At 41.4% G+C, this 26364-nt stretch overlaps 1 protein-coding gene across 1 annotated transcript in view; it reads left to right on the top strand.

The window, feature by feature from the left end:
- Positions 1 to 26364, top strand: part of ERC2 (ELKS/RAB6-interacting/CAST family member 2) — a 791328-nt gene that overhangs the window by 657477 nt on the left and 107487 nt on the right. The window contains exon 14 of the mRNA XM_044384924.2: positions 14092 to 14239. Within this exon, the coding sequence (XP_044240859.1) occupies positions 14092 to 14239 (148 nt within the window). The remainder of the gene's footprint in view (positions 1 to 14091; positions 14240 to 26364) is intronic.

Raw genomic sequence — 26364 nt, 5'->3', positions numbered from 1 at the left:
GTGGTGTGCTGGGAAAACAGGGCAATGGTGGAGGGGGGGGAATCCCTGATTGGTGGTATTTGCCAATTTCCATAGTGTAAATACTCCTACCATGGCCAAGGTACCGACTGACCATGGAGTTGGAAAGAGATCCAGGTAACTGACTCTCCCTAGCCAGTAGCAGCCAGTTCCAACACACCACTGAAATAGACCCTTCAGGCTGTGAGGTTATTAGAGTAATTGCCAATGAGAATGGCCCTCAAATCCTATCTATCCCCTTTTCTTTTGATGTGAAACCATTATTTAGGGTGGGTTCCCAGTGATAGGGACCCCCCCCAATCCCCGCCCCCCCCCCCCCGCCCCCATACCTATAGCTGATTGACCAAGACTGGGCTAATCTATTTTCTTTCTAGGAAGGTCAAATATCCTTTTTCCATTAAGGCTGAAGGTTTTAGCAGAGTTACTATATAAATGGTATGCCTTCCCAAGATGGATTTGGAATTTCCTGCTACCAGGGTACTGGAGCATCTTTCTCACTGACTTTCCTAAGACTCACTTGTTAGTCTTTTTTTCCCTTGACCTATCCAAGTATGCCTCTAATACTCCTCTCTTTGCTAAGTTAGCTGGAGTCCATTTCTGTAGCTGACAGTCCAAAGAAACCTAACCAAACTCATCTTTTGTTAGAATTCTTGCTCTGGGAATTGCTTGACATGGGCCTTTGTTGTCTGCACCGATACCTTCAGAGATGGGAAAGAGGCAGCTTGTGCTGGTTGTTTGAAACTGTGACTTAGCCAGAGTTCTTTCTGCTATTGGATTGGCATCGGCCTCATCTACCTGTGATTTCCTAATTCAAATCTTAGCGTCCCTAGGGAGTAAGCCTCATCCGTACACTTCAGCCAATACTTGGAGGAGTAACTACCATATGGCTAAGTCTTCCAGACACTGATTATTCACACATTCATAGCCATACATATATATATTGCATTAAAAAAATTCAATGCAAGGAGAGGCAGAGTATGTCATATTTTAATATTTCATACTGGACTCTCTGGCCAACCTTTATATGTGGTTTTCCTAACGGTTAATGTTGACCGACCCAACTTTTCTTTCCTTTTCTGGTAACTGAGGGTGCTGAGAAGGACCTGGACATTGTGCGTAGCGGGGACTATTTGTGAAATAAAAGATCACTCCTCGCCTATACCCTAGGGATACAATATCTGAAACAGATATCGGAGAAATGGTCACTTAGTAAGTGACACTTAGTAAGAACAATTGGGGTTCAACATGACGTTTCTAAGGCAACCTGCTTGGAAATCTCGGCAATATTTAGCAAAAGGTCAAGCATTTTTCAAAAGGAATGACAAGCCCCCATCTCTGCAGAGTAAAAGGGAATGGCCAGATGTTCCTCAAACATACCCTCGTTATAATAATATTCAGCAATCAAATGAACACTTTCTAGATTTTTAATGTTATGGACCAATAATGTGAAAAAATATTTTTGAAAACAATATAAAGCTTATTAAACTACTAAGTTTAATAAGGCTATTTAAATGTTAACTCCATCACCATCATTTGATAAAAGGGCATTTTAACACCACAAATGAGGAAAGACATTATCTAATTTCAGAATAAAAGGCTGCCATTACCTGGAGAGGGTGTTGGCAATCTTATCCCTACAATATTTTCCCATGTCCTCACCTGTGTGCCTGAGTGAGAGTGTATGTGCTTGTATGTGCTTGTGTAAATGAGCGTGTGTGTGCACGCATGAGAACTTCAGCACAAGCAAGTGCCAGTCTTTGATTTGGCACTTAGGAATCACTTAATCTGACCATGCGTTTTCTGTGGTGGTACTCTAAAATCCCTGGAAGTTATGTAGCTGGAAATAGGAGTAAATATGCAAGACAGATATAATTTTAAATGATTGAATCCTCTTAGCTTTTCCTCAGATGCTTATCCCCATCTGAAAGCCTCTCTTTTCTTCTAGAGCCCTCCAATACAGCGTTCCTTCACACCCCACCACCACCTCTGCAGTCTGTGAAAACCTACCCCCGTCATCCCAGACCAAAAGGATGTTCCTTCCTTCCTACAACCAAGAATTTTAGTGAAATGACCAAGTCACACCGACTTGGATTCAAATTCCAGTTTCACCATTTAAAAATGATGTAATGTTGGGCAATCTGCTTAAATTTCACAGACTCAGTTTGTTGAACTTCACGATATGAATAATAATAACTCTCTCTTTGGAGGATAATTGGAGAGGACTAAATGAAACTATGCGCTTTACCTATGCCTCACATATGCATATAGCAAACAAAGGATAACTTAATAATTGCTAATCCTCCATCCTAACAATGAAGGCATTAATCGACTCTTATTTGTCTTTTGTTTTGTGATTTAATGTTTCGTATGCATTTGTTTACTTTACCAGAAGTCTGCAAGCCCTATCCCTTATTGCTCCCACTTAGCATCTAGCACAGTGTTTGTCCATAGTAAATTCTTTTCAGATATGTTCAGAGATTAAGATACAGATTGACGTTAGATGGTACTTTTATTTCACCCACCCATGATTGTGTCACCCCCTCAAGGATGCTTTTTTCTTGGTCCTTTCACTAATGGGAATTTAGAAAACCCTTTAAGCATTCTGCAGCCACATTCTTCTCTGACTTCTGCCTTATGTCCTGGGACTTGAAGTTCAAATCTAAAGGAAGGTGCTCCACTGCTGCTCAGTGGTGCAGGGCAGCCTCAAGGCTGTCCTGGGAGATAGATGATCTGATCTCGAAGCAATCAGTCAACAGGTCAGTATCTCAGGGAGTGGTAATCAGTATCAGGTTGGGATTTGATCACCAGGAAGTTTCTCACTAAGTGGTTTTCCAGGTCTGGGGGCACCCAGTAAGGGACTGGGATCTGTCACCTTTCAGGGCTTCTAGTTCCCTTCTTCCTGCTCTGTTCTCGCTTATGGACTGGGTTGTCTCTAGTAGGTAGTCTGGGGTGCATGTAAGATTAGTAGTTGGATATTGTGGAGAGGGAATTCCTTTAATCTTTTACGTCTAGGTTAGAAAGTCATAAGGAATTATAATTATCTATGGGCATGTATTATAAACAAGCAGATGAAGAAACCAATAAAGTTGCTTTTTTTATGGAAGAAAATTGTTAGGTTAGACTGCATGAAATCTCTGATATTTTACTGTTTCTGACACACACAAAAAGTGCACTTCATATCATTCAGCCTTATAGCTATGAACAGGAGGTTTCAGGTTTCTGTTTATTTGTTCATTTTTGAGCTTCTGGGTTGTAACTGCATCACACTGGACATTCAGAATGAAGAGGACAGGATGGGAGAGAGCTTTTGAATCAATTATCCCAGTATTTGATGCACATGGGTGAACGTGCCATGTGAATTCTTATGCCCAGCCTTTGGGTTGGTAAACAGGATTCATGGATATCTTCTTTGCCTTGTATTGCTAATGATCTGGTATTCGTTACTGACAGAAATAGAATGGTATTTCTTTGTGTTTTGTGGCACATTGCAGGGTCAGCCATCATGACTATGTGCATGGAGAGTCTCTGGGGTCTGCTGTGTGGTAACAGGAGTTGTGCCTGTCTTCTTTGTCCTTTCTTCCCTGGTACCTGGTATGCAGTGGGTACTCAGTTAATATGTGTTCAAGGAATTGAAGAACTGGACTCCGATCATCTGGTTAGTTTATTCTTCTCTGTGTGGTCAATAAACAGCCACCCCAGAGGAACACATTCCCTCCAGTTGCTTTGGAGTGGACTTCCTAATTTCACATCAGAAATATTCCTGCTTCTTAGTGATCACTCCTCCCAGAGTGGAAATTTCACTTCCATGAGCCACAAGGCCACCCATACTGTAAATCTGAGACTGCTTTCTATACCATTGTGTCTTGGGCTGGTTCCCCCACGATTCTTTCCAGATGTGGAGTGCTTTCAGGTAGTTTACCAGACTCTTTAATTCTGCATCCGCTGTCTGGTTTCACATTCCCTCAACCTCTGAGAAGGAGCATGCTAGTAGTGTCCCATATATTATATTCACGAATCCAGAAATTTCAGGTAACTAACAGATAGAACTCATTATTTCTGGATTCACTAGCTGACTGTTGGAACTCTTCATTGTACATGTGTCTTTTAAATCAGTTGCTTCACAATGCAATACTTTAGGTGTCTGTATGTGTATGCATAGTTTTATACTTCTGTTTGGGCTCTGAAATTAATTTATGGTCATGGAATATGCTCTTGCATCTCTTTTTAGCTTAGAGCTTATGATACATTGGTGAAACCTTGCTGAGAAGTGGCCACACGCATTTGCTTTCTCTCCCATTGACACGTACAACAAGTGGCTAGTGAGTGTGCATTAGACAGACTCTAATGTGTTTTTATGGCAGTATTTTAGCAATTTCTTCCCAACATGTAACTGCTATAAATTTGGTCTCACTTTTCTCCCTCACATTGTTGAAGTATGTTCAGAAAAACATATCATCCTAGTTTTTAGGTATGAAGCCCCTTTGGATTTACAGTCTACTTTATTCTATACGTTCTCCTAGCAAATTCATGTATAGCAAGTACAGAAATGCTGATCCTTTCATTCATTTGGATGCAACTATGTGTCCATTAAGTTTTCTCTTTTTAAAAAAAGGCACTAAAACATGAGTCTCCCCTCTTAAGCTGCCTTTCAGCAGGCTCAATCCTATACTGAATGTTTATTTGATAATTTGGTAAGTGATCGTTTGAATTTAAGCTTCCATCAAGAAATGAAAAATGTGAGCAGAAAGGGGATTAGAATGTGAGATGCCCTAGCTCCTTACATTTGTGGAGCTCTTCTGTGGCTAACGTTCATTTTTTAAATAAGCACCCTTCGTGGTACCTTTTCAGAATATAGATGATAGAGGTGTGATTACTTTGGGAAAAACTGGAAAAGGGCAGTATTTATTGCAATGGCCACGAGATGGCAGACCTAAAATCCAAACTTCTCAAAGAGATTTACTTGAGGAATTATGTCTTTGAGGGTACTTTAAAAGCCACCAGCTTCCCAAAGGAAGACTCCTACAAGTTATCCCAAATAGCTGTTCGTTTTGATGGCAGGCACAGCAAGGGAGAACAGCTTCAAGCTGAGGGGAATCTGCTTAGCCCTCCTCCCTATCAGATATGATGCCTTCCTGCTCCTTCTGGAAACCTAATTTTTGCTTGGCACACACAGATACACCACTATGTTTCCTTCCCCCAGTAAAGACAGCACGGCTTTTTTCCTTCCCCTGAATAGGAACCGTCACAAAGGAGCTGCTTCCACTAAACTTAATTTTTTGTATTTCTCTCTACAAGATCTGCTTTACAGAACCTTAATTCAATTTTCTTCAAATGTTGCATTAGCAAAATTCTGGAATGTGCCCCCTTCTGCTCATATTCCTCTTACAGCAATGACATGACAAGCTGTTTTGTTTTTCATTATAATTTAGCCTCTGGGAATATTCTATTCCATGTAAACATAAATAAAGGGAGGTTTGACTTAACACAAAAATTTCAATTAAGAGGGGAAATATTTAGTTCAAGGTACAGGAGGGCAATTGCTGCTCTGTGCAAAGACTTACTAACAAATTTTAGTAGCATTAAATGTACAGTAGAGGGAAAATTAAAATATATTGTCTTTTGGGAAATACATATATATATATATATATATGCATATATATACATTTATATATCTCACCAATAAGAAAAAAAGATAATTGATCAGATACCCTGAGCGCTAAACCTTGGACTTAGTGACCTATTTTCTGGCAGTTATTCATCTGCAACCAAAAAGTTAATGTGATAAGGCAAGTGTCTTGACAGTAACTGATCATCCATGGACAATAGGTTTAGCAAAGTTCTGGCCCACAGTGAAGTCCAGATGTATTTGGTTTTCCTATTATCAATCATCAATAACCCTTCCGGGGAGTCTGGTTGGGTGTATTACACATAGAAAGCTACATTGGCAGAGTTAATCGGTCAACAGAGGCGCTTTCTCATCACTGAACGAGAATAATGGGAACAAATGAGAACTATAGCGAGCAATTACACACTAATGCCTGATGTGCTAGTGTATGCCTGGTGTGCCTGGTGAAGGGTCAGAGGCCCTTCATTTTACTTGCCCTCCCCGCCTTCCAAATTTACCATTTTTTTAAGGTTTTTGTTTTTTGGGTTTGTTTTAATGGAAGAAGTTTTGTTTTGAAGTTGTTTGACTTTGGTTAGATTTTGCACTTGACCTTGACTTTTAATAGGTCACCTTTCAAAACATGTTTCCATTTCTCATGTGGCATGAAATCATGTCTTGCCCACTTTCGTGTGGCCTTTCCTATCAGTCTGGACGGAATGATATTGAGCAGTTATTGACTAAATCAGAGCTGTCTGGCCTGGGATGCAACTCTTCTATGATGAACACACTGTGTCCACACTCAAGCTCTGTTTTCTCCTTTAAATTTGCAAAACAGACATCATCTCGTGAAAGTCAAATGTGCACCTACACAGAAACCAATTTCAGAGAGTCAGCCTTGAAACAAGAGACCCATTGGCATGTTTAGAATGTTTACTATAAAGGGGAGCCTGATAGAAAATAAGGCAAAACGAATCTCTGCATTTGGTGGTATCCATGTATGTAATAATAAGTAATTGCTAACATTTGTGTGGTTGTGTCAGACACTGAATAGAATCTTGACGTGCATTATCACATTTAATTCTCACAAAGATTTAAGAGATAATGACTGTCATCCTTCTTAGTTCAATTATGAGGAAATCTAAATTTCAGAGTCATTAAGTAACTTGCCAGGGTTATAGAAATAATAGATATTACTGAGATTCAAACCCAGGTATATTCAGTTCCAAAGCTCAGGCACTAAATTACTACCCTAATCAAGTACCTTAATCAAGTCTTAAGGACATGAGTAATATTTTATTTATGTAGATAAGTTTAAAAAAATCATAATAGACTAGACATCAAAAGAAATAATTTCTTATCTCGTGTTTGTGTGTGTGGCACACAGTAATCAGTACGAACACACACACACACACACACACACACACACACACACACACACACACATCTTCTACCAGGACTTAGAGAAGGGCTCCTCCCATCCCTCATTGCCTTTTTATCAGTTCTCCCAAGGGATGGGAATGGAGAGAGCAATTTAGGTTGGAGGCAGTAGCTCTTCCTGACACTCATCCTCATCTGCCCTCTTCCACATGGGAAAGTCAGTTGGCCTCAGACTCCTTGACACCCTTTGTAGCAGGATGACAAGAGGTGTGGGCATTTGCTATCTCAGGGTCCTGAAAATGCAGTGTTTCCACTCCAGAGCTTCCTGGCTTAGCCGCACTTGGCGGAACCCAAGGATGGCTCAGCTGCCTACTTAGGTCATGCCCTGAGTAAGTAGTGGGGTAAAAGCTGGTGCATGGAGCAAAGAGCTTCCACAAGACTTTGTGGCCCCTGTGTTAGGAAATTCCAGTCGTGTGCTATTAGGTTTCAAAGACAAAATTCTCCATAATTGGAGTAAACTATTTCTTGAGGTCAGTTTTAGGTGGGCGACAGAGAGCAAACCGCATTAAGGAGTCTGGGCTGCCAAAGCCTGGCCTTTACAAATCTAGTCTGTTCTTTGTCCTTGCTGGAACTTGTGGTTGTTCAAATACATCTCACCCTGTGGGCCCCACCTTATGTGAGCAGCTTTGCTTTCTGCGTGGGTCCTTCTGCATACACAATACATCATTCTGCTGGTGGGTAGTGTTGATATTAATTGATATCAGAAGACTTTCCTTTCTCAAGATGTGTTTTAAAAATTTTGCTTTTAAAATTGAAGCAAATGAGCATCTCTCTCCAGGGTTGATCACAGCAAACATCCACCCATCCTCACCCCAGGGGTGAGAGAGAGGCTGTTTTGAACAGGATCTTTCGTCACCGTCTGTCTTAAGTCACCTCCTACTGAACTTACGGTTGAAGATTCAGGGTCATGAGGGAAAGAAAACAGTAATTAACTGGGAAAAGTTGATTGAGCGGAATTTTTTTTCCCACAGTATGATTAGAACATGACTGCGGGCTGAGCACCATACATAATGTAGGTTCTCCCTTGCATGTCATTATCCAAACATTTCTTAATGGAATGCATTTTTTTAAGCATCTGCTTTTGTAATTGAATGTGTTCCTGAAGATGGGTCAGCTCACTAAAACAAGAGTCTGCAAGGAAAAAAAATGTGTTAATACTTCTCCCCCCAACCCAATTTATAAAATTCCTAATTGGTCTGCCTCATTTACAACTCCTAAAATTAATTTTGGACCCTCTCTCAGAGCTCAAGTCATCATTAATAGAGCGACAGCAACAGGGAGTGAAATAGAAATGTTTATAAAGCTCCCTTTTAAATTGACTGTGATAAGTGATGTAGTGATGTATTACCATCAGAGGATTCTGGAGCTTTCTTTGTGAAGGTTAGCCACAGGCAACACTCAAAAGAAGGCATTTATCTTGGTGGGAGACGCCCTTCAGTCTTCTTTTGTTTTATTCCATTGAGGGTTTTTTTTTTTTTTTCAGGGTGGCTCAAACCATTTTTTTGGTGTTTTATTAGCTGTATCTTGACTACCTCCTACAAACTGAGTGACAGCATAGGGTTATTAAATGTGTTCTTGCACATATTTTTATCCATTGTTAACCCTGACTAAATGTGTGTGAGGGCACAGAAGTCCCCCCTCTTTTTAGTTCATTGTTGCCCATATTTGTTAAAGAAATTATTCCCCCTGACGTTTGTTTAGGCTGCACTTTGATAAAATGCTGTCTATGGTCCACTCTCTTAGCTTGGCATTCAGCAGACTCTTATAGATTTATTTCTCTTTGCATTATCTTATCTTCCTTTCTAGCTTACTTGGGCTTCCTTTTCATATTTTAAGCTACATTTTGGGGCATAGACAGATCACCTTAGTAATTGTATACTGAAGCATTGCAGTGTTCTAAAGATAATTTTGCAAGCCTTTGGCATATACTTAACCCCACTAACTATCTAAAGATGAGGAAATATGTTCTTTTCGTGTTGTCTGTGAACAGAAAGGACAGATTAACGGCTGAAGGTGATTTCAGACTTATAGAAACTTGCTTCAGGTTGATGGGACTGTAACAATTTCTGAAGCAATGTAAATCTGGCCTTGAATCTAGATAATTCACTTTATGGGGAAAATAATGAGGATTTTTCTTTGTGTTTCCAGTTTATATCCAAATGTCTTTTCACAGGTACACGCTTTATACTTAAGCATATTTTTTAAACATGTAGATGTAAAAGGGCATTAGAAATGCAAATATTTCAGTTTTCCCAGACTTTGAAAGACTGAATCAAAACTCCCTGTTGGAAAAAAAAAAAGTGGTAACATTTAAGCTTCCTAATTTATTACAATGTTTGCCATTTTCTCAAAACAGGCCTCTGTGTATTTTCAGTAAAGTATTTGCCATTCAGTGCTTTAAGTAGATGTATTAGCAAATTGCCTTATGGGAATTGCAAAAAGTGTAGAATCTGATATAGGGCTGGCAGATGAAATTAATCTTTAAAAAATGTATGTTCAGTATCCCTTACTCTCAAAAAGCCCCTGACTTCTAAAGCAGGGATAATGAAAACCCATAACTTTGCAGAATTAGCTCACAGCGATTTAAATTACTAGTTGAAATGTGTCAGCTTGATAAAGAATTATTTGAAACTCATTTTATAAAGCTTATTGCTTAAAAAAAACCACAAATGCAATGGTTCTATCAGCCTAGAATTAAGAGTTTTCTTTGCCTGGCTTCCCTGTACAAGTAAGAAGTGGCCAAATATAGCCTTAACATATTCAGAACATCTTTCCAGATATCCTAAAGTGTGAAATGGTCACATTTTTCTAGTTTTATATACTTTTATTTTCTACCAATTACCCTTTGACTTAGACTAGAATTATTGAATGTAGATTTTAATCAAGTTATTTTAAGAGAAATTATCATTAGTTTATGATCAATATTTAAAGGAGGGTATATATATATACACACACACACATATATAATCCTTGTTATACTAATTTTGTTCAGAGTTCCGTGATTATATAATACTAGCATTTATAAAACAGATTTGTTAGCCAGAAGCAAACAAAACAAAATTTAAAAAGTAAGGAAAATGTTACAAGGAACAAAATGGGTTATTCTGTATCAATTTAACATTGATGAGTAGTGGTTTAAATGTACTTTTTAAAAAATGATTTTAAATATATGTAGAGGTTTAACAATTAATAATAATAGGATTTGGGACTATAGTAATAACATCTGTAGAGAATTAGGAATTGATACATGTTTTCTGATCAACAGTTTTCTGATCAACAGATTAGAAATTAATTTGTTGGGAATTTTAATGATATTACAAGAGGATACATAAGTGTTAAGTCATGAAAAGCTTAAATTATAGAATTATTGGGCAAAAGGAGTTTAGAAGTGTCCTTCTTTAGGTTGGTAATGACTTTTAACAGTTATTAAAGCTGTATAATTCTAAATTTTGACCTGGAAGAGGAAAATGTGTTGACAAGGACCATAGGACATAGGGATATAAAAGTGGACACAGGGAACCTACTTAGGCAATGATTACAATTGCCCACATGGGAGATGATGTAGATTGTACGAGACGTGTATAATGTGAAAGTATGTGTGTGTGCACTTACCTGTGTATAAAGAGTGAGAGGGACAGAGAGAACATAATGAATACCTCAATGGGAAAATGAACAAATTTCACATATGCCAGGTATTAGAGGCATGCACCTGCAGTTTATTTGATGACTGAAAAGTTTCATTTACAATTTTTTAATATTTACTCTGATGATATTTTGTGAGAAAGAAGAAGACCACAGGAAGGTATAGGCAGAAAAAAAAGCAAAAACCAGCCTATCTATTTCACCACCATGAGATAATGACTATTAGCATTTTGGTGTCTTTCCTTCCCATTTTTTTCTATGAATATAGTTTTATGTATGGGAGATCTTATTGTATATACACATGCACATCAAGAAATGTGAGGATTCTGAGATTTTTCCCTAGTGGCATGCTAATGGGTTAGCCTGCCTCAGTTTCATGGATGGAGGTAGATGACCAGAGACTCTGAGGTCAGAAACAAAGGACTTCTTCACTGCTCAGGGTGCAGAGAGCAGTGTCAGCATATTTATGTCAATTCTCCTTTCCTCAAGTCCCATGGAGGCAAGGCAGAGGAGTCCAGTGAATAGCTGAACCTACAATGGGTTGCATTACAAGAGAAGAACCCTGAGCTTACAGAATGGCATTAACGTGCCTGCCCTTTGCTCTGGATGGAGATGCTATTATATGAGGGCAGTAAGCATGTCTACCCTTTGATCCTAAGGGAGAAACTACCTCTGTCTTCCAAGGCTATTTACTATACAAACATTCTAGAAAGATTGTGAGAAAAGAAGGTAGTGCCTTTGCTTGTAAGATGTGCAGAAACATGAGACACATGGAGAATTGTCTCTTAACAAATAAATGTTTTCACAGATCTTTTTTCATTGGCATTTTAAATGTTGCATATAGCTGTAAAGAGTGAAATGTTGAGGGGCCCCTGGGTGGCTCAGTCAGTTAAGTGTCCGACTTCGGCTCAGGTCATGAGCTCAGAGTCCTGGGATTGAGAGCAAGCCCCACGCCCGCAGGAACTCCGTGCTCAGTGGGGAGTCTGCTTCTCCCTCTCTCTCTGCCCCTCCCCCCACTCTTGCAGGCACATGCACACTTGCTCTCTCTCTCTCACAAATAAATAAAATCTTTTTAAAAGAAAGAATGAAGTGTGAAGATGCAGCATTATTTATGATCAATCCCCAATTTCCATACTAATGATTTCTTAGGTTGTTTCCATTAAAAAAGCTTCACATGGACATTTCAATTTGGGGCAGAGTGGGGTAAAATATTGCAGTCACCTTAGCTGTGTGGTAGTTAGGTAGCAAATGGGCTCTCCCTGAGTTGAAGGCTGTGCAGCCTCTTCAGCTTGGCTTTATGTACAAATATGCATGAGCTGTGAATGGTAAGCATGTCTATTGTCTCAAGATGTTATCCAGAAGGAGACAGGGTATGTGAAGCTGGATTTGAATGCTGCTGTTGATAGTCCAGCCTGCACTGGTTTTCTTCTGGAGAGTGGACATATTCCCTGACATTTCTGCTGCTCATATGTCTGACTGAGCCTCCAACAGAAGCTCCTACTGCCTGCCATTAGCAGGGCCCGGAAAAGTCCATACAAATCCCTGCAGTGAAAAGGGGGAAAATCTGAGATCCAAATAATGACCATCTTGTTCAAACATCTGGAGGGGGCCTGGTCTGGAGGGGGCCTGGTCTGGGAATTAAAGAAAGACAAAACAGGATCATGACCAGGTTTTAGTCCTGGGACTTGTATGCAAAGAAAATACTCAATACAGAGACTTTCCCAGGACTCTGAGGTCTTATAAGGTATCTAGAATGTGGCAGAAGTGACGCAGATTGGGACAAGACTTCCTTAATGTAAAGAAGAACTAAATGAAAGACACCAGGAGAGCCATTTTCTAGTTAGAAATAGTCCCCCCAGGGCGCCTGGGTGGCTCAGTCATTAAGCGTCTGCCTTAGGCTCAGGGCATGATCCCGGAGTCCTGGGATCGGGCCCCACATCGGGCTCCCTGCTCCGCTGGGAGCCTGCTTCTTCCTCTCCCACTCCCCCTGCTGTGTTCCCTCTCTCACTGGCTGTCTCTCTCTCTGTCAAATAAATAAATAAAATCGTAAAAAAAAAAAATAGTCCCCCAAAATCCCATGTTGAAATTTGTGATAGATGTTGCCAGAAAATTGAACTGTAAAATGGAAGGAATTCTAATACTATTTTGAGTAAGCAATAATCAGAGATTAAGGAGTCAAAGTATTGTAATTTTTTTTTAGAGGGTGAAAAGGGGCAGGGGGAGAGGATCTCAAACAGGCTTCACACCCAGCATGGAGCCCTGCCTGGTGCTCAATTTCACAACCCTGATATCATGACCTGAGCCTAAATTAAGAGTCAGCCATCCAACTGAGTAAGCCACCCAGGTGCCCCAAAATTTATAATGTTTTTAAAGATTACTTTGGGTTTTGTTCTAGGGAGACCAGTGAGCTACAGAAGTAGATGCTGGTGGTTGGGAGAAGTTTGGTAGCAGTAGATCAGTTTAGATAAGGAATGTCTTTTGGGCACCTGGTTGACTCAGTCGGTTAAGTGTCTGCCTTTGGCTCAGGTCATGATCCCGGGGTCCTCGGATCGAGTCCTACATTGGGCTCCCTGCTCACTGGGGAGTCGGCTTCTCCCTCCACTCTTCCCCCTGCTCATTCTCTCTCTCTCTCTCTCTCAAAAATAAATAAATAAGTAAATAATCTTTTAAAAATGTTTAGATAAGGAATGTCTTTTGGAGTAAAACCTACTCAAGTTGTTGATGGGGTGTCTCTGGGAAGAGAAGAAAGGGAAGGAATCAAGGATGATTTCTAGGTTTGGGGCTTTGGCTACTCAGTATATGGTGGTATAATGACTAGATAAGGAAGACTGAGGAAGGAATGGTTTTTGGTGGAATAGCAGGAAAGCATCATTAACTACATTGAAAATGGAAAGGACTATCCCACTAAATATCTCTGCCTGCCTTCAAAAGAAAATCTTGCATAAAAAAATGATATTGATATTTAAATTGTTGCCCAGTTTTGTTGGGTTGTCTTGGAGTACCTAGAACTTTACTTGGCAAATGGGTGAATGTGTGGATGGATGGATGGATGGATGGATGGATGGATGGATGGATAGATGGTTGGATGGATGGACAAAGTGTCCTAGAAGTGAATGCACAGATTGACTCCCTGCATTTCTACTTTGCAGCTTTGTCTCTGAAACCAAAGAAAGATGGCTTCTTCAGAGGAAGCAGTGTATGGGTCTCAGGGATTCTGACCCAAACTACTTTGTCCATTGTGAGAATCCAAGAGTTAGTTTGTTTTAAATATTGTCCGTAATTCCTTCCCATTAAGGCAATGCTCTATGGTTCATTTCAGCTATAAATGACAATTGTTGTTGTTTTTTTACAGTTTATAAAAATGATCACAATATTCTTTATTTTACCAGACAGGAAGCGCTGCTTGCGGCAATCAGTGAAAAAGATGCAAATATTGCCTTGCTGGAATTGTCTGCTTCCAAAAAGAAAAAGACGCAGGAAGAAGTTATGGCCCTCAAGCGGGAAAAAGATCGACTCGTGCATCAGTTAAAGCAGCAGGTGGGGCCTCCTGCACGAAAGGTGTGTTTTGCTGGTTTGGGGGCCTTGGGTGCTTTCTCTGGGTTTAGCCACTCTTCATTCTCCCATGTCCATCGTGCCGGCTCAAGCAGCTAAAACCAGGTAGGAATGAAATGGCCCAAGTTGTTGCTGGAACATCATTTTACCGCTTTTCTGTGTTTATGTGCATGTGCCTGGGCTTGTGTGGTTTGCAGCCAGCGCTGTTTTCCTTTCTTTTATATTCACATCATCTCCACAGAAGTAGTTCTCAGTCTCTTCCTTCCAGTGGACTTTGTATGACTTCTGGCTAAATCTTAAAAACTATGAATTAAATTCTGGGCACCTTCTTTCCCATTGGACTGGTTACCTTCTGTCTTGCTCACTTTCTGGGGCCCATCAGTAACTCTCCTCATCCAGTTCTTTAGATTTCTTTCTCTCCATACTTCCAACTTGGTTCTTCAACTAGTTCCTTTAGGACCTTTCGACTAAGGAACATCTCCCAGCCCCTAACACTGCCAGACTATGCTTTGAGACCTCCCCAGCCATTATTTAGCTAAGCATTCTTTTTATCACCTATTTACTCAATTATCCATCTTTTTCTCCTCTCTAGGCCACTGTATTTCTTCTGAGGGAAAAGAAAGGAGGGAAAAAGGAAGGAGGGGCAAAGTCCTAACTTGTACAGAAAGCAGTTCTTTTCTTTTTAGTGGGTTTTCTGGAAGTGACTTGAATGGAAATTACACCTGAAGCATATTGCAAAATCATTCCTGAAATCTTCAGACATTATTTCTTCTCCATATATAACTTGGAGGCTTTGGGAAGCAGTGGTTAAAGATACTCACTTGGATTCTAGCTTTATTATGAAACCAGCTCAGCAAATATTATGGCTCAATGGTCTATGGTCTCACAAGGTGGCTGTCACATCTTACCTTGGGTCACATGTGGCTCTGAAGCTTTCTAAATGCCAGAGGGTACCACATGGAGTGTGTCCACATCAATTTCAGCCCCCAGGACTGGTTCTCTGCCTGCTAGGGTGATCTGGGCATAGAGCGCAAGGTGAGTGGAAGGGAAGCCCAAAGAAATAAGCCCTTTCCCTTCACAATTGGGCCAATTCTTTCCCTCCTCAGGAAGGAAAAGGCATCCTTTGGCCCTGAAGCAGAGTCCATTTCTCATAGGGCTGCCTTGCTGAGAGACAGAGACCACTGCCACGCCTGGGTGCCCTCTCCTGCAGAGGGAGGGTCCCAGTCACTGCCAGACATTGGGGTCATTTCACAGAGCAGCATGCCTCGCTAGTGCTGGCCCTGGGGGTTGGGGACTGCTTACATCTGACCTCTTTGTTTGGGGCTGTGCATCTTCTATACTGGGTTTCCACCCACTCGACCACAAAAAGTGAAGACAAGCCCCCTACTTTGCTTTCTCGTAGCTCCTTCCCTGTGAGCCCTGTGCCCTCCCCTCCTGCACCTAACCATTGTAGCTTTCTCCCACAGGTATATAGACCTAGGAAACAGCCCCTGAGCTCGAATATACCATGCACTTGTGATGCTGGCTACAGCCCAGATATTACGGCCAAGTACCACGGGTCCAGCTACGATGCATACATGATCCAAAGGTCTCAGGTCAGTCAGTAGCTAAGGAGACACTTGCCCCCACCAGGGGGGTGGGGGTGCATAACAGCTACATCCTGCCTTGCCCTTTACCTCTTTTAATGATTTCCAGTACTTGGTGGCCAAAAATCCTGAGACCATAGATGACAGCATTATATCTTGATTTGTAATGTGATTTCATTTATTATGTATTTGCCAAGGGTTCCAGACTTTGTGGCTACCCTATGGGGCCAGCTCTTCTGAAATGGCCTAGCATTGCTGCAAAGCCAAGACTGCCAGAGGCCTTACTGTCAGGCATAGTGGATTATGTTTTTCTTTTCTGTCTCTTAGATACCTTGCTCCCCAAATCTCCCTCTACTTTTCCCAATAAAGAATTTTTTTAAGGTTGTTTTTTTCTTTCTCAACATCATGAAAATGTACTCCTGGATTCCAGGAAGGATTGAGTGTAGCCCTTCAATTTGCTCCTGGGAAACTGCACAAAGCCTTCATTATTCACGACAGGCTTGGTTTTGGGTATCATGGGGCACATTTGGGAAACCCCAGCCATGCACAGTTAGGCTTCCGCCTGAACTAAGGCAGGGTCTGAAGGGCTATTGTAGAAAAAAAAGGCAGCAAACGAGAAGGATGGGCTCCTTGATGATTTAGGTTTGAAATCCTTCCCCACGCCCTGTAGGCAACAGAGGGGGAAAAAAAGAAGCACATGAACTGATGTACCCTTGTTGTAAATGATACGATTCTAAGGATAATGATTAATTGGCTTATAAAAGCACTCCCTTTTTATTGAGTGTTTGCTCTGTCCCAGGATGTGTATCCAGTGTCCCTCAGGGACTTTGTCCCCTGGTCCTCACAGCAGCCCTGTGGTGTGGGTGATAGGATTGCCTCCCTTTTCCAGGGGGCATAACTGAGACTCAGAGCATGGAATAACCAGCCTAAAACACACAGCTTGTAAGCAATAGAGCCTGGGTTTTGGATAGGCCACCTGAGTCCACACATACCCCACCAAGTTCAGAAAGGAATTCAGAGTGACAAGCAGAAGGGTATTCCAGAACCTGTGAGGTCCCCTTATCTGTGTAAGCTTGAAGTACATGCCATTTAAGAATGTTCTCTGGCTATTCATAAGGGGTGGGTTCTGCCTAGAGCTCTTAGGCTTAAGCTATTTGATCATGTCAATAATTCCTAATACTGCTGAGTTCTCACCACATGCCAGGCATGGGTGTAAAGGTTTTACATACACTGACTCATCAACTCCCAACAAAACTGAAGGGGTGATGCTCTTATAGGAGAAGGAACCAGAGGTCCAGAGAGGTTGGGTGCCTTGTTCAGGCTTCACAGTTGGACATTGCGTGATGCTTGAAAAGACCTTTTCCACACAACCATAACCGTACTTTGCAGATGACATCTAGAGTTGGACTGCTTAGGGTTACTCTTGTTTGAGTACTTGTTAGCTGTGTGATCATGGGCAAAATACTAAACCTCCATAAACCTCAGTTTCCTTGTCTGTAAATTGGGATAATAATCTAATTCAAAGTGTTGCAAGTATAATGTATATAAAGAGCTTTGCATATAATAGGTGGTCTATATTTGTGAGCTGCTACTACTACTACTACTACTACTACTACCATTACTAATTGATTTTATCACCACCAACCCTTAAAGGTGGTTTGATTTTGATTTCATTGCTGATATTTTTCACAAGCCTGGGAGTCCGAACTTGTTGAGAACACACTCGTGAACTGTGGGAGAAAGAGCAGACAGACATTAGTACCTAAGTCTTCCTGGTTCTCCCTCCCTTAAAGCCCAAGCACTTGGAGAGCAGTGATCAGTCAATAACTGTGGACCCCAGCACCAGTGTGCACTGAAGAGGCTCATAGTGCTTATTAAATTTGCTTGTTTGTGTTTGCAGTCACATAGAGTCAATCAGAGAGGGTGCCCTGGGGAGAGCGAGTCCTAGACCCCAGCTGTCATCACCTGCATGAGTGACTTGGGAGGGCAGAGCTCTTTCAGGTGGGTAGGCCAATGAGAGGGGAAGGCCTGGGTCTGGGTGTTCATCTGCTCAATGTTCTGTGAGGATACTGAAGCAGACTGGCTCATGAGAGAGGCCACCCTCTGCAGGCTGCCTTCCGTTCAGCTCATCTCATGCAGGTCTTTCTGCTGCCCATGACATTTCCTGTGACTGAACATCAGTAGCTTGTTCAACAATCCCCATAGTTATTGCACTTTGCCAGGAACATTGTAGGCACGCAATAAATATTTATTTTGTGAATGAATGCATGATTACCACATGCCAGGCTCTATGCCAAGCACTTTATGTATACATAAGTTCACAAACATTATCTCACTTTTCCCTCATAATCAACCAGCCAACATATTGGATATCTGCCATGTGCCAGGCTCTCTGCCAGGTCCTGGGGATTCACCCATAACAGATATTTTATTTGCCACAATGAGGAGAGCATCATTCTTATTTTTAAGTTGCTCAGACCAAGGCTCTAAGAGACTACATGATGCAACTACCATACCTGTACATACCACCCAACCCTGGAAGTGCAGGGTTGGGCTCCTGAGATGTAGGAGTGTTGATACTTTGCTCTTAGCTAGGCTAAGTACTGCATCCTTCAAGCAATAGCGTGAGCCGTGGATTAGCCCCCGCACTTCACAGATGTTGTTGGGGGAATCAAGTTCCACTGCCTCAGCCTATGGCTCCTCAGCTGCCCAGGGCACAAGGGTGAGAAGGCATGGGTAGCTTAGTGAGGCCAAGTTCCATGTTGCAATTCAACTCAACAATATTCATTGAGTGCCTTCCCTGCATTAGGGAAGGCTAGGCATTTTAGGAATACATCAGTGACCAAATAGATAAAGACCCCTTCCTAGTGGAGCTTATATTTTAATGGTTGGGGTGGGGGGGTGGGAAAAAGGCGATAAACCGGAATATAATAAATAAGCAAATCACATGGTAAGAAAAGAACAATGTAGACCAGTATAAGGGAGAACAGGAGTGTCAGGGAAGAATTGAGGACATGGTAAAAATGTAAAATAGGGTAGACAAATGGGCCTCATTGGAAAGGAAACACTTGAGCAAAGACTTGAAGGAGGTGAGAGAGGGAGAGCCCTTTAGATATCCAGGGGAAGAGTGTTTTGGCAGAGGGAATCGCCAGTGCAAAGCCCTAAGGCAGGAACATGCTGGTGTGTTTGAGGAAGAACAGGGAAACCAGTATGACTAAATTAGAGTAGGCAAGGAGGTGAAGAAGTGAGCTGTCAGAGAAGTAATGGGGTGGGGATAGGATGTGTAGGACTCTTGTGCAGGATCTGCTGAGAGTTGTACATTCTGGAGCAGAAGTTCTCTGCAGTTAGGAAACAAAATACATTAGCCGTGCAAACTCAGAGCAGGGAGGGCTCTCAGGTACCACTCAGAGTGCCCTGTCCAAGACTGCCCTACTTGAGCCCTCTCTCCAGATCCCCGGCCTTCAGCTTCTAAGGAGCCCAGTGCTTAGCTTGCATTTGTAAAAAGCATTGCCACTTCCACTGGAGCCATGAAGAACTAATACCAGAACTTGCTTGTCATGGCTAGTGAGATTTTTGAGTGGGAACAGAGCCCTTTGACAAAATGCCCTCCTTGACTATCTGGCAATCTCAGTACCATACCACTGGAGTCTAGATCCTGTACTCTCCTTGCTGTAAGGAGACAGGCAGGTGGTCATTAATGGCCACCACCATGCCATTGGCCTGCTCTGGGTGATGGCTGTGCCTAGGGGAAGTGCAGCCTGCCCCCTAGCCAAGGCAGATTCTCAGACCTCAGTGGGCAGAAGCTTGATCTTTTCTAAAGATAAATCTCATGATACACATAGCACTTTCCAGCCCTTACTGCTGAAAAATCTTCCCTGGCTTCCTTTAGTGGTGCGCTAAAGACAAATTCAGACCAGTGTGAGGTCTGCCGTGTACATGTGCAATGCCCTCTGCCTGGAATACATTTCCCTCTTTCCTCACCTAGTTAATGCCCATTCACCCATTCAATCTCAATCCAACATTACTTTTTTCAGGGAAGCTTTCTGGGACTTTCTCAGTTGTGTCAAATCTCCAGTTTGGCACTCCTGTGGAATGTGTACATCACTTAATTGCATGGTAACAGATTCAATTTTGCATTTGTTTTTGTGATTATTTGAATAGCAACTAATCTGCCCCGCTAGTTTATGAGCTCCATGAGGACTAAGAATATGACCCTGTGACTTTTTTTGTGGACCGTATATCACCAGGCCTAGCACAATTTCTAGCACATAGTGGGCATTTAGTAAATATTTGTTGAAAGTATAAATGAATGAGTGGGTGAATTGCCAAGGCAGCTTGTTAAAAAAAGAGAGAGACATTACTGACCAATCATGACTTTAGACAAAACTTAGCATTATGATTCTTCTCACCCCAGTATTCTAGGCAGCCATCACCTATAGGAGTTGGTAGAAGATATGAGACTTTTTTGCCAAATGACCACAAAATGGTGTCACGTCCTTTCCTGCCATGTTGCAAGATACTTTTCAGAGATGCCTTTTCCCATACTTGAATTATGTGTAATGGTGGCCATTTTGAACCTTTCTTCTGAATCTGTTCACTGTACTTTAGTTCAAATCCCCTCCAAATTTAGGGATTCTTCTTGAATAAAATGTCATTGAGTTTCCAGATGTGGCAAAGGTGACTTGTTGTTATGAAGGGAGCCCCTCTACTTCATCCCTGAAAACTTCTGAGTGTCATAAATCAATTTGCCTAGAAATACCTAAACTCCTGTTAAACATCTGTCAAGAGAGCTAGAGAAGGTGATATGAAATGAGTTCAGAAATTCCAACTATGCTTAACAACAAAAGAATCTTTATGACGCTCTTCAGGTGTTGACATTTGGGTTGATTTTAGGCTGAGCAAGGTATAAAGCTGAGAGAGCAGTACAAATTAACTTTCTGTTGCATAAAAAAAGATAAAGGATTAATCATAGCTTGGTAGTAGATATATAAGTCTGTCCAAGTTTTGTATTCTCCCCAATTGCATTTTTTCATAAGCACACACCTCTGACACTTTTACTCTAGCTTTTTTTTTTTTTAAAAATCTGGCTTCCAGATTTTTGCAGTTTTGGGAGAAGGTCTCAAATGGGAATGAGTAAAGTTGTTTTTTTTTTTTTCTTTCTGTGGGGATACTAGTTCTGAAAAATATTATTAAAAATAACCATTTTTCCTTCTTTTGTGCTTTGGATCCAATCTCCCCGAACTCTTTTTCTCCACCCTTTAAGAAAGGACTGACATCAAAATAATTAATTCTGAAATCATTGGATTTTTTGTGCTGCTAAGGGGTTTTTGAAGAAAGCTTAAAACTAAATCTTACCCCCTAAGCCTTATTCCCAAATGCTCCCCTATGTGCTGAAGTAGTGATATGCACATCCTTGATGAAAATGCCTTCTTAAAATGAGGGCCAGACACTATTGTTTAGCTAAAATTAGAACCAGCTTATTTCTCAGAACTGGTTAGAATACTTCTGTGATCAGAGATAAATTGTGCTTGGTTTTCTTTTCCCTTTCCTACCAGTTCTGGGCATTGCTTTTGGCTACCAGGAAACATAGTGGGCATTTGGGAAAAAGAAGGCATTAAGACCAGGAGAGACTAGTCCAGGTCAGCATTCTGGAGGCCGTGCTAGGTCTGCATAGTGTATCTATTTGGGTAGCTTTCCACCCTTCCCTGTGTTGTTCAGAAGGTCATCAGACTCATATCTAAGAATTAGCCAAATACGTGTGGCCAAGAATGGGAGATGGCGGAGGCTGCCCTGGAGAGTGTTCAGAGAAGCTGGTTGTAGAGATGGAATCCTAGTCAAACTGGACCTTGGCAGAGACAGAACCATCCTGTCAGGGAAAGTGGGAAGCACTTGAGTGGGTGGGATGGTTGGTCAGGCATTTCTCCCCCCAACTCCCCAGACCACACATGGTTGTGCTTCCTATTTACACTTCCATTGCATTGTATGCAGATGACTTTTAATTACACTTTACGGTTCAGGAGGTGAGCACAATTAAACAGCAGTGGAGGAACTCTGTGCAGTAGGGTTCCCATAGCCTCGTGTTTTGGTTGGATGAGCTCCAGAAAAGCTTGATTTGATCCTAGCATTGTAATGCATCACAGACTTGCCCCAGATTGAATTGCTGAAATGCAAATGCATTGGTTCTCACTGCAGACTTACTTTGGTAAGTGTGTGTAAGCTGTTCATGTCCCACTGGTAGGATCTAGGCACATCTCTATTTATCATTGATTTCAATGCAAAGTGTCTTTACAGTATGTTCTAGAGAACCTCCTTTTAAGAAGGAAGTACTCAGATCCCTCCTTGGCAGGCCAAGGGCAGTGCATTCTCAGGGAGGTAAAATCTGAAGTACTCAGTGTTAGTGAAAAGTTTCCTCTTAGTGTCCAAGTTATTGGTCAGGACACTGGACTGCTCTCTTGGCCTAGACATTCCCTACTCTAAGTAGCTGATGCCTCAGCCTCAGTAGTCAGGGTATCCACTCAGCTGGCCAGATGCAACACAAAATAGCACTCAGATGGCGGAGGCAAAGATTTTCTCAGCGATTCCACAGGTTTCCCAAATCTCTAATTAGAGGTGCATTTCTCCAGAGCTTCAAGCTGACTCTGATGGTCCACTTTGTGAGTCTTTCATCTGAATAATGTCATATTTTAAAAACCACTTTGGTTTCCTTCCCTAAGCATTCATGGGGCACCTTTGTGAAATTGTGTTTGGTCTTCTGAGCTACAGAAGGACGTACTGAGTTTGCCCTTGAGCCTTGGGTTTTTATCATCTCTACCACCAGTAGGACAGATGTTAGCTCTTGAAACAGGTAACAGGAAAAATTTCTGTTTTTTTGGTGCAGATGTGCTATCGACATTCAAAAATTTGTGCTTGCTGGAGAGGTCAGGGGATGCTTCCTACAGAAGTGGGAATTCCTATGAATTTTATGATTGGCAGTCCATAGTCAACCTTTTGTGACAGATGCCTATCCGTGATACTTTCTCTTAAGTATTTAAGGATTTTCGTGTAAGAATCGCTAGTTTTAGAAAAGCTTACTCTTTACTTCTTAAACATACCTTTTTAAGTAGAAAAACTAGAAAAGACCAACTTCATCAGTGTGTTGCCCCATTTTTAGAAATACAGAAAGGGAGAGATGGGTCTGACTTTTAAGTTTCAGAGTGATTTGCCAACTTTGTTTCAGTAATTTGAAGCACCCCCCACAGTATCTAGCAGTTGGCAGAGCACATTAGAATAACAGGCTTAGCTGAAGGTGACCAAAACAGAGAATAGCATACAAATGCCAAGAAGATCTCTCACGCGCTGTCTCCCTTTTTTTATTCAAATTTCACATCTGTGCTCTATTTTTAAACATTTATTCTTTAAGTGATAACGCATGTTTTACCAAGCCTCTTATTGGATTAGACATGTTTGAAATCCCCTCGATTTTAACCTGTTCATTACTGCCTCCGAGAACATTCAGATCCAGCACCAAACCAGAGAGTGTGTATGGGGCACGTTTCCATGATGTTGGCCACCAGGAAGCCATTGTACTTTGGGAAAGGAGGGATCCCACTGTTGCACTGGGTTAATTTGGGGGCATCTTAGACTGACATTGCTTCAAGGAACTTAAGTGTGGGTGTAGTGTGTGCACCATTCTTGCTCTTCATGACAGTTTTTCTACTCACCTTTTAGAGTGGGAGAAACTAACAATTTTTTGAACTCTTGCTGTGTATCTGGCACTGGGCTGGGGATTTTAAATGTATTATCTCATTTAATCTTTACAACTCTGAAAACCAGGTGTTATTAATTCCATTTCGGAGATAAGGAAACTAAGGTCCAGGAACTGGGCAAAGACACCACAACTGGTAGAGGGGTCTCACTCCAAAACTCTTCCATACCCTCGCACGTGTGTCCAGGTTGCTGAGATACCTCATTAGGTCAAGCCCCCAAGCCACGGGGCTAACAAGTAACATAAAAAGAAGGCTTTATCCTGTGACCCTGAGCACCACTCCCAGCTCCTCCTGCCGGCCCCCCCGCCCAGCTCCTGCCATGACCTGAGGTCACATGTGCTGGCTGGAAAGGGCAACTTATCTCTTCCAGCATCACCAGGGTCACCCACTGCCATGGGGAAGGGGTTGCCACAGGCTTGATCAAGTGTCACATTTTCTGCTTCCCTTATGAAATCTTGGCACTTGCCTCTTGTAGCCTTTGTGTTTCCTTCTCAAGATACCTACTTGGAAGCCTTCCCCCCCACCCCCATTTTCCACTTTCTTCTTCATCATCACATATATAAAACAGGTTTCTCCCGGTCTCTTTTCTCTCCCTCCCTCCTTTCCTTCCTCTCATCGTATAATTAAAAGTCCTTCCAGGCTGTCTTCACCTTATCATTTCAAATGAATTGAAAAAAGATCCAACTTCCTGCCCTTGTGTCTTCCTGATGCTGAATTTCAAAATGAAAGAAAAGTCCCTTTCCCCCTCCCTTTTTTGTTCACACTGCCCCTTGCATAACTGTGTCTAAATCACACTGGTTTTGTCACTGGTCAGCAGTGGTGTGCAAACTGTTTGCCCTTCCCCGGCTTCAGAATTACCTCTTTTTAGGCTTTTTCAAATAATGTAGCAGAAAAGGGGATATTCCCCCTCCCTTCTCATGAGTGCAGAAAGACAGTTATCAAACACAGAATTTAACATTTCTAGTAGTTTATCTTTGCTCTTACTTTACTTCATATTCTTTTTGGGAAGATGCCATTTTTTTTTCATTCTCTGCAATGTGCTACTAAAGGCAGAGTTAAACTTCTAGAATATCCCATGGGTGCTGTTTTTTTTTTTTACTCATAGTAATGCATGATATTAAAAAGTAATAAGGATTTAATTTTGTAACCGTCCTTATTATGTAAATGATACTTTTCCGTAGTTGAAAGCATATAAATAAATGTTTTATCATAAAAATAATATATGCTCATTATAGAAACTTAGAAAACGTAAATAAGAATCTAAAATCACCCATAATCCCGCCATTCAGAAATAACTGTCATTAAGATTTATAGTTTCCTACATTCCATTGTCTACATACATATTTGAACAAAGACATGACATACTACATAATAAAGTTTTTTTAGCCTTATAAACATTTAATGTTGTGCATTTTCCCATGTCCTTAAAAGCCTTCAAAAACATATATCTCGGTTGTATGATTTCCATCATTGCCATAATTAATTTTATCATTCTCCTATTATTGGAATTTCAATTTGTTTTTAGTTTTTCACTTTTATAATCGTACTTGATGAATATATTAGTAAAAAAATTTTTTCTGTTATTTTCCTTAAGATTGGTTGCCCAAAAGTTAAAATATTAGAGTTATAATTGTTTTAAAGATTTTAGAGAATTAAGAAATGGCTCTCTCCTACAAAGTACTTGACATTTCTAAGTTTTACAAAAATGTGAGTTGTTTGTGTTACGTTTGTCAAGTCTATACTCTGATAACATGCCAATCATAGATTTGGAGCAGAATATTACTCTAAATAGTAAAAGTGACCAGTAAAAGAGAGGGAGAGGCAGAGGGAGATTTTTTAAAACTTCTTAGAGGAATAAACAGGAAGAAGTGGGCAGTTCATTCAGCAAATCTTATTGAGCACATACTATTAGCCAGATACTGGGAGGGACACTGCAGTGTATAAAACACAAAACTCCCTGCCCCAAGAGAGCTTGTATTCTAGCAGAGGGGACAAACAAGAAACAAAATAAAGACATCACATATATGCCATGTCAATGACAGATGCTGTGGGGGAAAGTAAAGATGGTGTTCTGTGAGGTGTTTGGGGGGTGCCTTTGAATAGGATGGTCCCAGGACACCTCCTTGAGAAAGGGGCATGTGAACAAGGACTTGCAGGAAGGTGGGGGGGGGGTGATCCGTGTGGAATATGGTACAGGGAGGAAGTCTCTTTCCAGAGTAGGAATCTCTTCTTCCCAGGTCCCAGTCTGAAGTGCAGTTGCTGAGTTGACAAGGTGGGGGAGCCAGAACCCCACAACACCAATGTTTAGATGAGATTATTTTTAAGAAATATGCACACAACAACCAAAACCCCACTCTCTTATCTCTGCCCTGAAATGGCCATTGGGAAGTGCCCATTGGCCACAGCCAGCAAATCTTTATTCCCATGATCTTTGATGCAGTCTGGGAATGGAATTGTGCAAAGAAGTTATAAGTTCAGGTTGGACTGAGAGGCTGTCATTTCAGAGAACAATGAAAATCAACTGAACAAGAATGACAACTCAAAAGGTTGTAATCCACGGTAGTTCTTACGCCTCAGAAATCTGTTAACTGATCATCTTGAGGCTGGTTTATTTCCTCTAGCATACCTAGACTTACAAAGACAGCTCAGAAGCCAATCAGAAGCCCTACTGCTATGGACTACCTTGGGTGTGCCAAAGCCCCTTTGGGTGTTCGGGTAGGAAGCAGGTGTGGGGGTCACAAGGCCAGGCAGATTCTGTTGTCAGTCTTCTTGGGTTTGG

This window comes from Ursus arctos, unplaced genomic scaffold (assembly GCF_023065955.2).
Source record: "Ursus arctos isolate Adak ecotype North America unplaced genomic scaffold, UrsArc2.0 scaffold_14, whole genome shotgun sequence".
Classification (NCBI taxonomy): Eukaryota; Metazoa; Chordata; class Mammalia; order Carnivora; family Ursidae; genus Ursus; species Ursus arctos.
The sequence above is the reverse complement of the archived record's forward strand: the minus strand, read 5'-3'. Positions and strand labels throughout refer to the sequence as shown.